The 13504-nt window shown below is 41.0% G+C and overlaps 1 protein-coding gene across 2 annotated transcripts; it reads left to right on the forward strand.

Moving 5' to 3' along the window:
• Positions 1-99: 99 nt before the first annotated feature.
• On the forward strand, positions 100-13277 carry dync1li2 (dynein, cytoplasmic 1, light intermediate chain 2). Of its 2 annotated transcripts, none has more exons than XM_079338715.1 (13): positions 100-222; positions 915-988; positions 1254-1370; positions 1487-1717; positions 5545-5708; positions 6309-6402; positions 6556-6691; positions 6815-6926; positions 7038-7097; positions 7576-7620; positions 7738-7855; positions 8838-8975; positions 9784-13277. In XM_079338715.1, exons 1-13 carry the CDS (start codon positions 152-154, stop codon positions 9894-9896), a joined length of 1473 nt encoding a protein of 490 aa, XP_079194841.1. In that variant the 5' UTR covers positions 100-151; the 3' UTR covers positions 9897-13277. The 2 variants fall into 2 exon arrangements, with proteins under 2 accessions (XP_079194841.1, XP_079194842.1); XM_079338716.1 differs by having other exon boundaries at positions 9789-13277.
• Positions 13278-13504: the final 227 nt, after the last annotated feature.

A 13504-nucleotide genomic window follows, 5' to 3' on the forward strand; every position in this document is an offset into this window, starting at 1 on the left:
CATTCGTCTGATTGTGCAGATATGTTTCCAGAGACCCCGCCAGCAGGACGTAGCGGTGAACGAATGAAACTAACCCGAGGCCGCTGGGATGAGGGCGGTGCTAAGAGGAGCCGAGGAGCAGCCGGGGCCTTTGTGGTGACAGAAAGAGAAGATGGCTCCCGTTCTGGAGAAACAGCTCCCGGGCGACAATAACAACGAGGAGGAAGAAGGACAAAACCTTTGGCAAGTTCTGCTGCATGTCTTTTAACAATTCCACGCGTGTCGCTGACTCACTTTAAAAAGAAAAGAAAAGAAAGAAAAGCATAAATGCTTCTGCTTTGTCACTGCCGGTCGGTCTCAATCAGACACCGGCCCGGCTCGCTGTAACAACCGAAGCTAACGTCAGGGCTGCTGCTGCTTGTTAAAACTATTGTTCGTTTGATATTGTTCAGTAAAGTGCTTTAACAACACAAAGGTCGTTGTTGTACTGTCAAGTTGGAGTGATGTAGTTATATTGTCAAGAAGCATTGTCATGTCATGTCTAGACAACACCTTAAAAACTAGCTTATTTAAGCTAACAAGCTAATAGCGTAACCGAAGTACACACAGGGGGAAATAATGTTGGCTTAGACCAGGACGTGTTATTGGGGTTGTAAATGTCCTGGGTTTCAGTTTGTCAGGCATTAGCCATTTAGATTGAGTAGTGATTTCATGAATACCGGTAAGTGATCATTTCCTGCTTTTTTCTGTTGTTGTGGGCACATCCGGGGGCTGACTGAGGAATAATCTTATCGACAATATTAGATGGAGTTAAGCGGAATTATTTAAGGCTAGTTGACCAGATTAACTTTTCTGTTTAGATAAGGAGCTGTCAGTGCCACTAGACTAACAATGTAACGGTCTTTGGTCTTTTTGTGCTTTGCTGTTTCATACAGGACTTCAATACTGAGCGAGGTTTCAACTAGATCCAGTTCAAAGTTGCCATCAGGGAAAAATATCCTGGTATTTGGTAAGTATTGCCCAAGCCGTATGTTTAAACATGCATGCCTGTGTGCAGTGTAAAACACAATAAACACTGGTGAGACAGTCATGAGAACATGAGTGTAGTCATTGTCTCCTTTGACGTATTGTGAAGTATTTGTTTATTTTTGGATCAGTTAGTTATGTTAAATGTTGATTGCTCCTGCATGAACTCCTTTTATTAGTCAAAACCGAGCTATGTTTTAAACAGTGAAACAATGCTATTCCTCTTTAATGATCAAAATATCTTGCAGGTGAGGATGGATCAGGAAAAACATCACTCGTGGCCAAACTTCAAGGAGCTGATCACAACAAGAAAGGGAGGGGTCTGGAGTATCTGTACTTAAATGTCCATGACGAGGACAGAGATGGTGAGTTTACCTGCTGTAGCTTGTCTAGGTTTGATTAGCAGCAGCAGCAGCTTTTCACAATGGCAGTAATTTAAAATCCTCATTTATTTGACATTTACTTTGTGTTTCCTTGGCAGACCTTACTCGGTGTAATGTGTGGATCCTTGATGGAGACCTATACCATAAAGGCCTACTTAAGTTTGCCGTGTCACCCCAGTCGCTAGCTGACTGTCTTGCTGTATTCGTCGTGGATATGTCGCGGCCCTGGACCATTATGGAGTCACTGCAGAAGTGGGCAAGTGTGCTACGTGATCATGTGGACAAGCTCAAGATCGCACCTGAGGACATGAGAGAAATGGAGCAAAAGAGTGAGTCATATCTGACTTTGTACACCTGTTGTCATTGTGAACATTGTTGAAACAATAAGTTCAGCCGATCTTCAACCCTGAGTGTGCTGACAATAAACTCAAAGCTTTTATCATGATGCTCTCGGCTTGTTCAGAAAGTATTTTTTTCTTTTCTGCTTGAATCCAAACAGATATTTGTTCCATTTAAGCGTCTGCTTGGTGTGGATTATTAGAAGGTTGCGGGTTGCTATAGTGTCGTCATATTTAGCCTCAGCATGCAATAAGCTGAGACGTATATGAAAATATTACATTTCTACATCTGAAAGGAAACAGCACTCAGGAAAGTTGACTGAAGCGTCCCAGGTCGGAAGATATGGTTGTCTAGCATAATAAGAAGCAGACTTCTTGATAATTATCTGTGGGATAAAGAAGAGAAAGGATGGAAGGAAAGCTTTGTATCAAACATTGTCAGGGGGTTGTTTCTTGGTGGTAATCAGCTGATCCTCAGCTGTGCTCAGGCTCGAGGCAAGTTCTGCAGATCAGTGAGCGTGATCCACTCAGATGTTGTTCCCCTGTTAATTATAGGCCAGTTCGTCTCTCACTTATGAACACTTCTTTTGTGTTTAGAAAGATGCTTTCGGAGATGTTGGTTTAGTTCAGCTTGCATGACGTCGCAGCATGTTTGCTTTCTGCTGTGGCTCTCACACGTCTAAAATGAGCCGTTGCCAGTGGTGTTCAGAGCAGATGAATTTGACAGAACAGGTCTTAAAATGTGCTCAACCTTTCAAAATGCTTATACAGTGACAAGTGGTAACAAGTAGTTTCATGTGTTGGCAAACGTGTGAAATAGAAAAAGGGAAGCTGATAGCCAAGTGATGACTAAAACACACAGTTTAAACTCATGTACTAACTTTTAACTGGGTGTAATGACTTTAATAGGATTCACATTTTCACCTTGTTCGACTGTTTTTTTTTTCTCCTCACTTAAAATAGTTGTATTACTTCAGCAAGGCTTGCTGTGATGTAATCAATGCAGAAGTCTGGAGATTGCTTGGACTTTATACATTGTGCCTTTTTTCTCTGTACTGTTAGTATGGATTATGAAGGGTTTGCAGTACGAGTGTTTGTCTGTCTGTCTTATAGGAGTAGATTTCCTTAAGTCAAGATTTGATCACTTTAAATCTTTCTTTTTGGATTTCTCTCGGGTTCCTTCTTCTGTCTCTCTTTTGCCAAGCATTTCGACCTCACCCCAGTCATGACACAGATTTCTAGTTTAGCTGAGGCTTGTCATCCTGATAAAACATCTTCAGTTGGGATGTTACTGGCAGATTGGTGAGACCCATTTAGATTAGGTATTTGTAGACGTGTGTGTGTGTGTAAGTGGGAGAGATGCTGGCTGACCGACACATAGGAAGCCTGTGTGAGTGGCTTTAGCCCAGTGAGTCTTGCAGATGTATTGCATCATGGTTCCCTCCCCTCCAAGCAGCTTCAGGAAAAGGAAGGGACGTAAACTGAGTTGGTCTGGGTACACTTAGTGGGCCGTGCTTTCTGACTCCTGCTGCGCTGTAACTGAAGTAGGCTGCCTTCTGGAGTCCTCATGTCAAATGACAGGATCCACCTACTAAACACTGAAACAAGAAATAATTCACCCAGTGACTCCTGTTCTTGGATGAAACACTGAATTTTCTGAACAACAAGCTGAAAAAAATGGAGTGAAGTCACACATCTGGTGTTTAGTTTTACTGAAGATCTGTTTCCTTTTTAAAGGGAACAAGTCAGATTAGCCATGTGATAGCAGCATCAGCTAGTCATCAGTTAGTTTTGGCTGAATTACCGTAAAGGTTAATTCCTGTTTCAATAGGACTGATAGATAGATACTTTATTGATCCCGAGGGAAACACTAGTTCCAATACAAAACATGAGACTTGTGTGCTGCACAGAGACTTTAGAACGATTGATAATCCTGTCTCTGGTTAGGCCTTTGGGTTAAGAGTGTGCAAAACATTCAGTGACATGAAACTTTGACGCCAGCTCAGTTTGTGAAGTGCAGCACATGTAGCTCACTGAAGACGCTCCGAGCGCTCCCGGATGATGTGTGCTTTATGACTTCACCTTTATTTGTGGAGCAGTTACAATGCTTAGTGGGTCAAAGTCTGTCTATCTTGGTATCTTTCACTTTATATTTCAAGATAAACTTTGTTTTTTTTCCCCATAAAGCATCAGAAACTCTCCCGTGAGCTTGAAATCAAAGAAAGTGAGCTTTCGTTGTCAGACTACCCATGATATTTGTGCTTAATCCATTGTTCTGATCCTTTGATGAAGACAGGGCACCTTAATAAATAGATGGTGGTGGAAATGTTACAATATCAGTTAAATGAGGTTTATTGTTTTTCAGAAAATGCCCAGTTGATGGGTATTCTTGCCTGTGTTTCCATTGCTATTTTCCTAAAGGAAGAGATTCAATTCTGACTTTTGTCTGTAGACATTTATTGTCAAACTATGTTCAAAAGCTTCCACCAATGTGAACTTCAGTAGGGAGTAGAGAAGCCAGAGATTTTTCCGTAAATCTTCCTTCTAGACGTTGTAAATTCAGCATCTTAAATTCCTGCTCTTAAGCTCCAATGTACATACTCCAGCCTCTTGTGCATATGCGCTGGATTTGCGTAATCCTGTATTCGAGTAGGTTGCCTTTTAGATTGCTTGTAACCCCAGTTCTCACCCCATATTCTAAATCCCGGGTTTGAAAGTAAAGGGGGCTCAAAACGGCGTGTCAATCTTGCTTTGTAGGCTGTCCCTGACTGCATTCCCGAAGCTCCTGAGGAAGTAGGCCAAAGCTTCCTTAACAAGCCCCCCCCCCCCCCCCCCCACACACACACACACACACACACTCTCTCACACTACGACCACACACCACAGCTTTGTGAATGTCTGGACGGCTTGGGCAGCAAAACAGGAAAGTGAAAGAACAGTTTACTGACATCATTTACACACCTTCTCTCAGTGATAGATGACATTGGACTGTCAGACCTGTGAGGAAGCGATGGCTTGTTGTATGCACAGTTTAAGTTTTTCATTTTCTTTGCAAGTCAGTGGGTGGAGGAGGGCATGTTTTCAAACATTGTTTAAGTTTACCCTCGATGCTCTGTGGTGCATTCTCACAGACATAGTTGAGGTTTTGCACAATGATTAACCCTGTGCTCCAGACTGTGTTTCCAGTTCTGCAGCTTTGTGTTACAGACACTGAAGGTGGTTCCATAGAGACCACTGTAACAATGTTTATTCAGCTAAGGTTTTTTTGTGTTTTATTTCAGTTTTGATGGAATTTGCTGGATCTTGTGTGTTAACACAATTTGTAAAAAAAAAAAAATCACATTTATCCAGCCACATTTGTTGCTGAAGGATGTGGTGTACCATCGATTGATAGTTGATGTGAATCATATGGTATCCTGGTTTTATTTGTTGACTACATGGGTATTAAATTGAATGCAAGTGATTTACATGATGGTCTTTTTGTTTGACATGGGAATATCTTAAGGGGGTAATTAAACCAAATTATGAGCCCTTCTCTTAAATATATTTAAAACATATTTATATGTATAATGGGATATCCATTCTCACTGAATGTTGACTTTGATTTTCTGAGTAGTTAGTCTAAAAGGCATGAAGATCAAGGTCACAAAAACCTTCATTCAGCCTGTAATATGTTTTTAAAGGAATGGTCATTAATGAATGGAGAAGAAGCAGAAATGTTTAAACCGAGCTAACATTTATTTTATCTTAATCATCGGGGGCTTTATCTTCACCCTGGTCACAGTTGATATCTTTTACTGCCTCTGTCTTTTCACTAGTGGTGAAGGCGTTTCAAGAGTACACAGAACCCGAGGATGCCAACCAACCCTCCCCACAGAGACGGCCCCCGACCGCAGGAGAAGATGAGGCTGTTGTGTTACCACTTGGGGAGAACACACTCACACACAACCTGGGCATTCCAGTGCTAATAGTTTGTTCAAAGGTAAACCATTCTAAGAGCCATTCTTCGAACCATTCTTCGAGCCAGGAGTGATATTTTAAATGTCCTTTACCGCTCTAGTCCGAGAAAGTTTGCATACTGGATCACCATGGCGATAACCATGACAGATATAGTCTGTCCATTCCGTACTGAAACATTGACATCGGACTGTTTGCTGCAGCATCTTTAAACATCACAGTTTCATGTTAACCCTTGAGGCAAAGACTCGCGCTGAAAACAATAAGTTCAGCCGATCTTCAACCCTGAGTGTGCTGACAATAAACTCAAAGCTTTTATCATGATGCTCTCGGCTTGTTCAGAAAGCAGCTATCAGCAGAGCTTCACATGCTAACTCTGACTACAAAAAAGGTGACTGTACCTTTGTTTTATGCATCTTCATCCACCTAGAGTCAGAGGAGAAGTATTCAGATTGGAATAAGAGGTGAACATTTAAGACCCATGTTTACAGTTCTCTCTAAGAACAGTATTAGAAACATGCTCTTACTAATGTGGTCATGTTAGAGGCTTGCCTGGTTTAGGACTCTGACTACATGCTATTATTTCTCTGTCACTTCATCTTCTCCATTTTCCCCCCCCTCCTAGTGTGATGCAGTCAGCGTACTAGAGAAGGAGCATGACTACAGAGAAGAGCACTTTGATTTCATCCAGTCCCACATCAGGCGGTTTTGCTTACAGTGTATCCTTTTTGTTGAGACAGTGTTTGTCGTTTTGATCACAATATCACAACTGTCATTGTGCGGCCTTTGTTTTCTTTCGACTTCATCCCAACAGTCAGTTAATCGACGACCACTTCCACGACTCGGCTTGTTGTCTTAACTGAACTAATCAGACGGAGCTGGTTTGATCTACACATCAGTCAAAGAGGAGAAAAACCTGGATCTGCTTTACAAATATATTGTCCATAAAATGTACGACTTCCAGTTCACAACATCGGCCTTAGTGGTGGAGAAGGATGCAGTGTTCATGTGCGTACACACATAATTGTAGATTCTTTGGTTTTATGTAGCTCTCTAAAGATTTCATCATTGTCTCACTGGTGTTCAGAATAAATACTGTACGTTCTTATCATCGTCTCTTCCCTTCATCAGTCCGTCTGGATGGGATAATGAGAAGAAAATTGGGATTCTGCATGAAAACTTCACAACGGTCAGACCCGAAGATCCATTTGAAGATTTTATCACAAAGCCTCCGGTTAGAAAGGTATGGTAATGCAAATTCTGGAGAAAGGAGGAGAAAAAGATGAGGCATAAGGTCAACACCACAGCCCAAAGTGAAACAGCCTCATGATGTCTTTTCGGCTCTCCTTCACAGTTTGTTCATGACAAAGAGATAAACGCAGAGGATGAGCAGGTCTTCCTGATGAAGCAACAGGTATGTGTCTCTCACCCCCCCCCCCCCCCCCCCCACTACCACCTTTTTTTTGTGGTCAAATCTCTGGTTGTGTTTCATTGATGCAAATAAAACGGTGGCTTCAATGAGAAGAGCCCGTCTTCAGTTTAGATCCTGAACATTGTGTACGCTTCCGTCAGGCCCTCTAGTGAACATTTGTAACTTTCACGTGATAAATACCACTGCCTTCACTTCCTATTTTTTGCCCATGGAAACCAGGAAGAAATCTAAAATAACACTCAACACCACTTGTGTAGAGAAGTTTACTGTGTCGAAGTTTCTTTTGACCCAAGTCCTGCTGCTTGTAAACCAAAAGACATATATGATATAAGACATAATATCCATTTACACCCAGTGCATTTGAATTGAACGTTTAGGTTTATTATTGGAGATGCAAACCAAAACTACATTTAACCTTCATTTGGTGTTTTTTTTTTTTTTTTTTTTTTTTTTTTAACAGTCTTTGTTAGCAAAGCAGCCAGCCACACCGACAAGAGGAGCAACAGTAAGTGTCTTAACATCTCAGACATCGAATCTTCTTCTTCCCTTCATCCTGTGTCTGATGGTTTGTTTGTTTTGTTCACTGGTGACTACAGTGTTGTTCTGGTTTCTTTTATTACAGGAGTCTCCAGGGCGGACATCCTCTGGGTCTCCCAGGCCTTCAGGCCGCGCTGGCCAACCCACAGTGACCAGCGGCTCACCGATGGCTGCTGTGAAAAAGCCTGACCCCAACATGAAAGGTATGCATATCTGTGCTTCATTATTTTCAGTGTGTCTCCAAGTTTGTCTTTGTTTTATGAAATAGATGCAGCCATTTAATTCTGGATTCTCTTGAATAATCCATATTAAAAAAAAACAAAAAAAAGAAGAAGTTCGAACCCCATGCCGAAACTGCTTTTTCATTTATCTCGTTTCATTCGGATTAATCTAATCTACTTTTTGTGCAACACTGCACCCTGGAGGTAAGACCTAAAATACATTGCATTACTGGTAATTCCTGCTCACTTGGCTCTCTCTCCATCATTAAGTAGAGTAGGAGACTTATGCATTCCAAACTAAAATAAAAACACAGCACATGTGAGGTTTAACTAAATGTTAAAAGTCTGCAGACTTTTCTCTGTCAGAGTTTGGAGTTGTAATATTTGATCAAAATGGTTTTTTGTGTGTGTGTACAGTTAAATCAGGTCTAGACAAACATTCCTTGAAAGCTCTCTGGACTCGGGTCCACTTTGGGGCGGCAGTAGCTCAGTCTGTAGGGACTTGGGTTGGGAACCGGAGGGTCGCCGGTTCAAGTCCCGGCACGGACCAAGTCCGGAAACTGGTCTGGTAACTGGAGAGGTGCCAGTCCATTTCCTGAGCACTGCCGAGGTGCCCCTGAGCAAGGCACCGAACCCCAAAACTGCTCTGGAGCGCTCGCTGTGGGCAGCCCCCTCACTCTGAGACCTCTCCATTAATGCATGTCACTAGAACCCTGTTTGTGCATGAGTGTGTATCTCGGCCTATGTGTGTGTTAGACAGAGTGTAAAAAAACTGAATTTCCCCTCGTGGGATTAATAAAGTGTAAATTATTATTATTATTATTATTATTAAGAACACAGATGGATTTATCTGGAATGTTGACTCACATTAATAATGATAGTGATTCCCACACCGACTACATTTGACACCCACGTTTATTTTATTTAATTTTTTTCAAATCTTTTTTGTTTGTTTCCCATGTAGCGGGGGCTGCCAATGAGGGAGTTCTGGCTAACTTCTTTAACAGTCTGTTGAGTAAAAAGACTGGATCCCCAGGAAGCCCGGGGAGCCCGGGAAGTGGAGCAGTAGGAGCTGGAGTGCAAGGGTCTGCCAAGAAAACAGGTACAAGCAATTTTTGTTTATTTCCTCACCTCCAACCTCTCATGACATTAACCCTTATTTACAGGTACATTTAAATAAAAGTTGAAAAACTTTAATCCTGAGCTCAGGTCCATCACAGAGTATGCAGTGCATGCATGCACAGTTAAGAAGACAAGATGAATAGAAAGAGGGCCTCTGTTGTCGTGGCTGTGGAGCATCTTTATCTCTGCAGCCTGAGAGAAGGTTAAAACAGGAGAAAAAGAAAGCTTGTCCTCTTTGACTGAACTTCTGACATCTGGGGAAACTTGTGACAGGCCTGTATGCACCAAACTACCAATCAGATGCTCCCATGGCGTTAATGTCTCTCTCCCCCACTTCATATCTCGCCACCCTATTTCACTTATAGCTGTGTTTATCTGCGACTTCACTAACGCTGGCTGTTTTTGCATGTTATCCCAAGCTTCAGCAGTTACATTTACATTTTAGAAATCTAACAAAGTCCTGTGCTGTTTGTGAACTGAATAAAATATTGAGGGAAACATTGCATAACTCATCTCTGTCTGAAACCACTGACATGTACATGTTTCCTGCTCTAATGAATAGTAACATGTTTGTGTGACCCAACTGAATGCACAATGCACGAGTACATGTTCCCATTGTCCGATAATTACATTAGTTTGTGTCTGTGGCAGCAAGTCGCCAACTTTGTGCATGGGACTGCATCACCCTCCAACCCCCCCATCCCTCCAAAGCTGTGATTTATGTTGACACACACAGAAGCTACAGGAGATTACTTTTGGGCTTTGTCTCCTGTTTTATTTTTTCCAAGGGCAGAAGCCGGGTTTGACTGACGTCCAGGCTGAGTTGGACAGGATGACTCGCAAGCAAGACTCCATGGTTTCAGCTCACAACACACCGCCGCCGACAGAGAATGAAGCGTGAAGGCTACAAAAACAGCTGCATCATCCACTGCGTTATTACTCTGGAAAAACAAAAAGCAAAAAAAAACAAAAAACATGTGAGTCTGGAAAAAAGAAAATAAAAACAGAACCAAATTCCCAACGTCTGTCAAGTCCGCACACGTGGTGGTTTTACCAAAACGAGTTTTAAGATGCTATCAGATATCTTGGACTTCTGGTGATATGTTAAGAGTGAGACAAGAGAGTTGGAGGTGTTAATGAGATAAGTGCTAAAGGCTTGGCTTTATTTCTGTGCTCTCTTCCACTGAAAGTGTTATTTCATGAGGAATTTTGATAAATGGAAAGGCGTGCACACTCCCCCGGCAGGCAGCCTGATGTGCTGGACTGCAGGTCCCCCAGTTTCTGGGCTAGAACTCCCTCTCCTGTTGGGTTTCTAGAGTGGAAATATTACCGCTCCTGTTGCCTTTTGAGTCAGCTTAACTCATGGAAGGAATTTGGTTTGCGCTTGAAAAGGTATTTAAAGTTTTAAATATACTCATCGAGAACAACGATTCAAATATTTGCAAACGCATGTAGTATGTAAAAAAAAAATGTTGGATATGATGCTGATGTATTTATACAAAGTTCCTCTTTTTATTTTATGTTGTGCACCATTTTTTCCAGTTTAAGGAAACATTCAACTGTATCGCATAACATGTAAAAATGCCACTGTTGTCATGACACTAATATGACCAGTCCAGATAGCTGATAGCATAGCATATCGTCCACCTCAGTCACCTCGAAGGATTATGTAAATATGAATACAAAAAAAGACATTCAGGTTAACTTGATTTTGTATAAAATGCGATTCTGTCCAGATTCTTTGATTAGCTTCTTTGACTACATGAGTTGGGAATTGACAGGCTCAGAGGTTGCAACAGAGTCGCTTCTTTTGCTACAAATGTGTAAACTTGGGGAAGGGCTTGGGCAGCATCTTTCCTACTATAACTCCTAAGTGCCTCGCACATCTAGCGGTTTGTGTCATAGTAGAGGTGCTTGTCTGCGTAAGAGGAAATGCACTGTAGCATCATTGGTTGAAAGGTTTTTGTCCTTTTTTTCTGTCATCCAAATAATTTATTTTGTTTTACATTTTGTGTTAATGTACAACAAGCCTGTGGTCTCTTGTTATTTTTCAGAAATAAGATTTCTGTGGCCGAGTCGATGGTGTTTAATAGAGCAATAGATTAAATGATTGCATACAAACTGTAAAGGCTGCTCATATTAAGGAATTAAGAAAACACATGTTGGAACTTCTGGGTCCCTCAGACGAACACTTACTGCGGGTGAAACCTCTCGTCTTGCAGCCAAAAGACAACGATTTGCTGTGGTTGGAACAAAACTGAGATATTGTATCCTGTAGTGATGGACAGCACTATCCTCCTTCTGGTTTTGCTTGTTGTACTCATCCACTGTACTTTGTTTGTCATTTACAACATTCCCAGTTTCTACATGAAGTAGTTGTAGAAACACGTCCCTGTAGGTTTGTCCAGTCAGCTCGTTTTAGTTTCTTCTTTCAGTGCCCATTTAAAATGACAACCTTTGCCTTCAATGTACAGCTTACTGTTTGTCACACAGGGCCCCCTGCCTTCACAGGAACGCTCCTAATTAATCTGTGTGTCCTTAAGGGGTGGCTTATTTGTCTTATGTAATAAGGTTTTATTATTATACTGTACCATATCACTAATCTGTAATCTTTATGGTTTCATGACACCAGAACTGAATCAAATGATTTGTAGATTATCTAAAGTCTGTATGCAAGGCCCTCCTTAATCCTATGGATAGTTTTCATCAGTAGCTTTCACAGATTGATTTGCAAGTGGCAAAGAAAACAGCCATTTTCTAATTAAGTAATGGCAAACTGGAGTGAATTGAAACCATGAACCAAAGATGCATATTAGTCACAATGTTCTGCTTTTATAGTAGACAGTTATCCATAAGATTAATCAGCGGCCCTTTTTTGTCCCACTTTGCATGGAGCCCTTGCATTCCAAACTTCACTTCTAACAAAAAGCTCTTCTTTTGAACTACCACTTATTTAAATTGCAGATATGCCTTACTCCTCTCAGTCATGTCTGGAATTGTAGAGGTCAGAAGAAACAATATACATGGATAATTTGTGTGCAGCAATGAAAGGTAGTTCACCAAACTGGTCTAAAAGTAATTTAATTTTTGAACTGCGAGGAATAGCCATGAGACCATATTTGTGTACAGTCTGGTTCATCTGATTTTTTTTTTTTTCTTTTTTTTTTTTTTATTTCGTCAAAGATTTAAACAACTGTTCTGGATTTACTTTTGAACAAAACAAAGCTCTTATTAATTTTATTTGTTCTTCAGTTGTGCTTGGGAGGGATGTGCACCTGATCGTCTGATGGCAACATGGACGAAGCACAATTTATAAGAACAGCCAGGGGCCGTACCCACACACGTTGAAATGCGCACTTTTCATGAGAAACTTGTATCAACTCTCTGTTAGTACAGTTTCAAATCCAGAATGCATTTTTCTTCTTTGATTTGCCTTTTTAGAAAATTTAGTATGGAACCCTAGAAGTTAACCTTCACTTAAAACTTAATTTTATATCTGCATTTGCTGCTTGAGTCATAGAAGATGCCCTCTGGTGGTTAACTGTGGAATAACCCCTTTCTGCTAATGATATTGTACATTTGATATCAATCATCTATACATAACCTTCACTGGGGATGATTCAGACATCTTAAAGTAGAGAAAACAAACCATAAAACATTGTCAGGTTTGTCCTGCTTGCCAACGTAGCAATATCCATTTGTATGTGTAAACATCCTACTTTGGCACGTTTTGTTTCTAATATCTTTCCTCCCATAGACACTTTCTTTTTCAGAAAAATTTCTAAAGTCACCCTAACTTGATTGATCACACTGACATAGCTTCACAAAACCAGGCCACTCATGTTACACACGTTATGATTTGGCATCGTGTGGAATGACGCACTCATGCTGCTTGGTTTCAAAGTTGCTGTTTGTAAGAATTGGGTCATCCCAAGATTGATCAGTCAACAGATGTTGATACTTTTGTACTTAATGGTTAGTGGAAGGAACTGCCTCTTCACATCCTAACTGAATTGCCTTCAACCACTATTGTCAGTCTACTTCTATATGAGACTATGAGCTTCTGCTTCCAGCTCTTTTTGTATTCAGGATATCAAGACATTCTAAGCACATGGCTGGCTGCATTTTTTGTGTGTCCTGATTTAATTCAGCATTTTGATTGTATGACTTTAACACAATTCTGTAGCCTGTCAAGCTGCCATGTGGATTCTCGCTTCTTATGCCGACAAAGATAAAGAAAATGTTTATCAGACCCCTGGCTTCAATAAAACCAAGAATACAACCTTGGGCTGACTTGCATTATTTACCATTGCATGAAAACAGAATTCTGGCACAGTGGAACATTTTGTGAAAATCCACACCTGTATCAATTGCAAAACAATGAAACTACTGGAAAACAACAAAGAGGCTCATTGCATTGAAAGAACACTTAAAAAATGTAAGTTTGCTTTAGGCATTGATTAAGTGCAGTAACTGCATTGCTAAAGAGTGGAGGACCATTGCATATTA

The sequence above is a fragment of the Symphodus melops genome (assembly GCF_947650265.1).
Source record: "Symphodus melops genome assembly, chromosome: 3".
Lineage (NCBI taxonomy): Eukaryota > Metazoa > Chordata > Actinopteri > Labriformes > Labridae > Symphodus > Symphodus melops.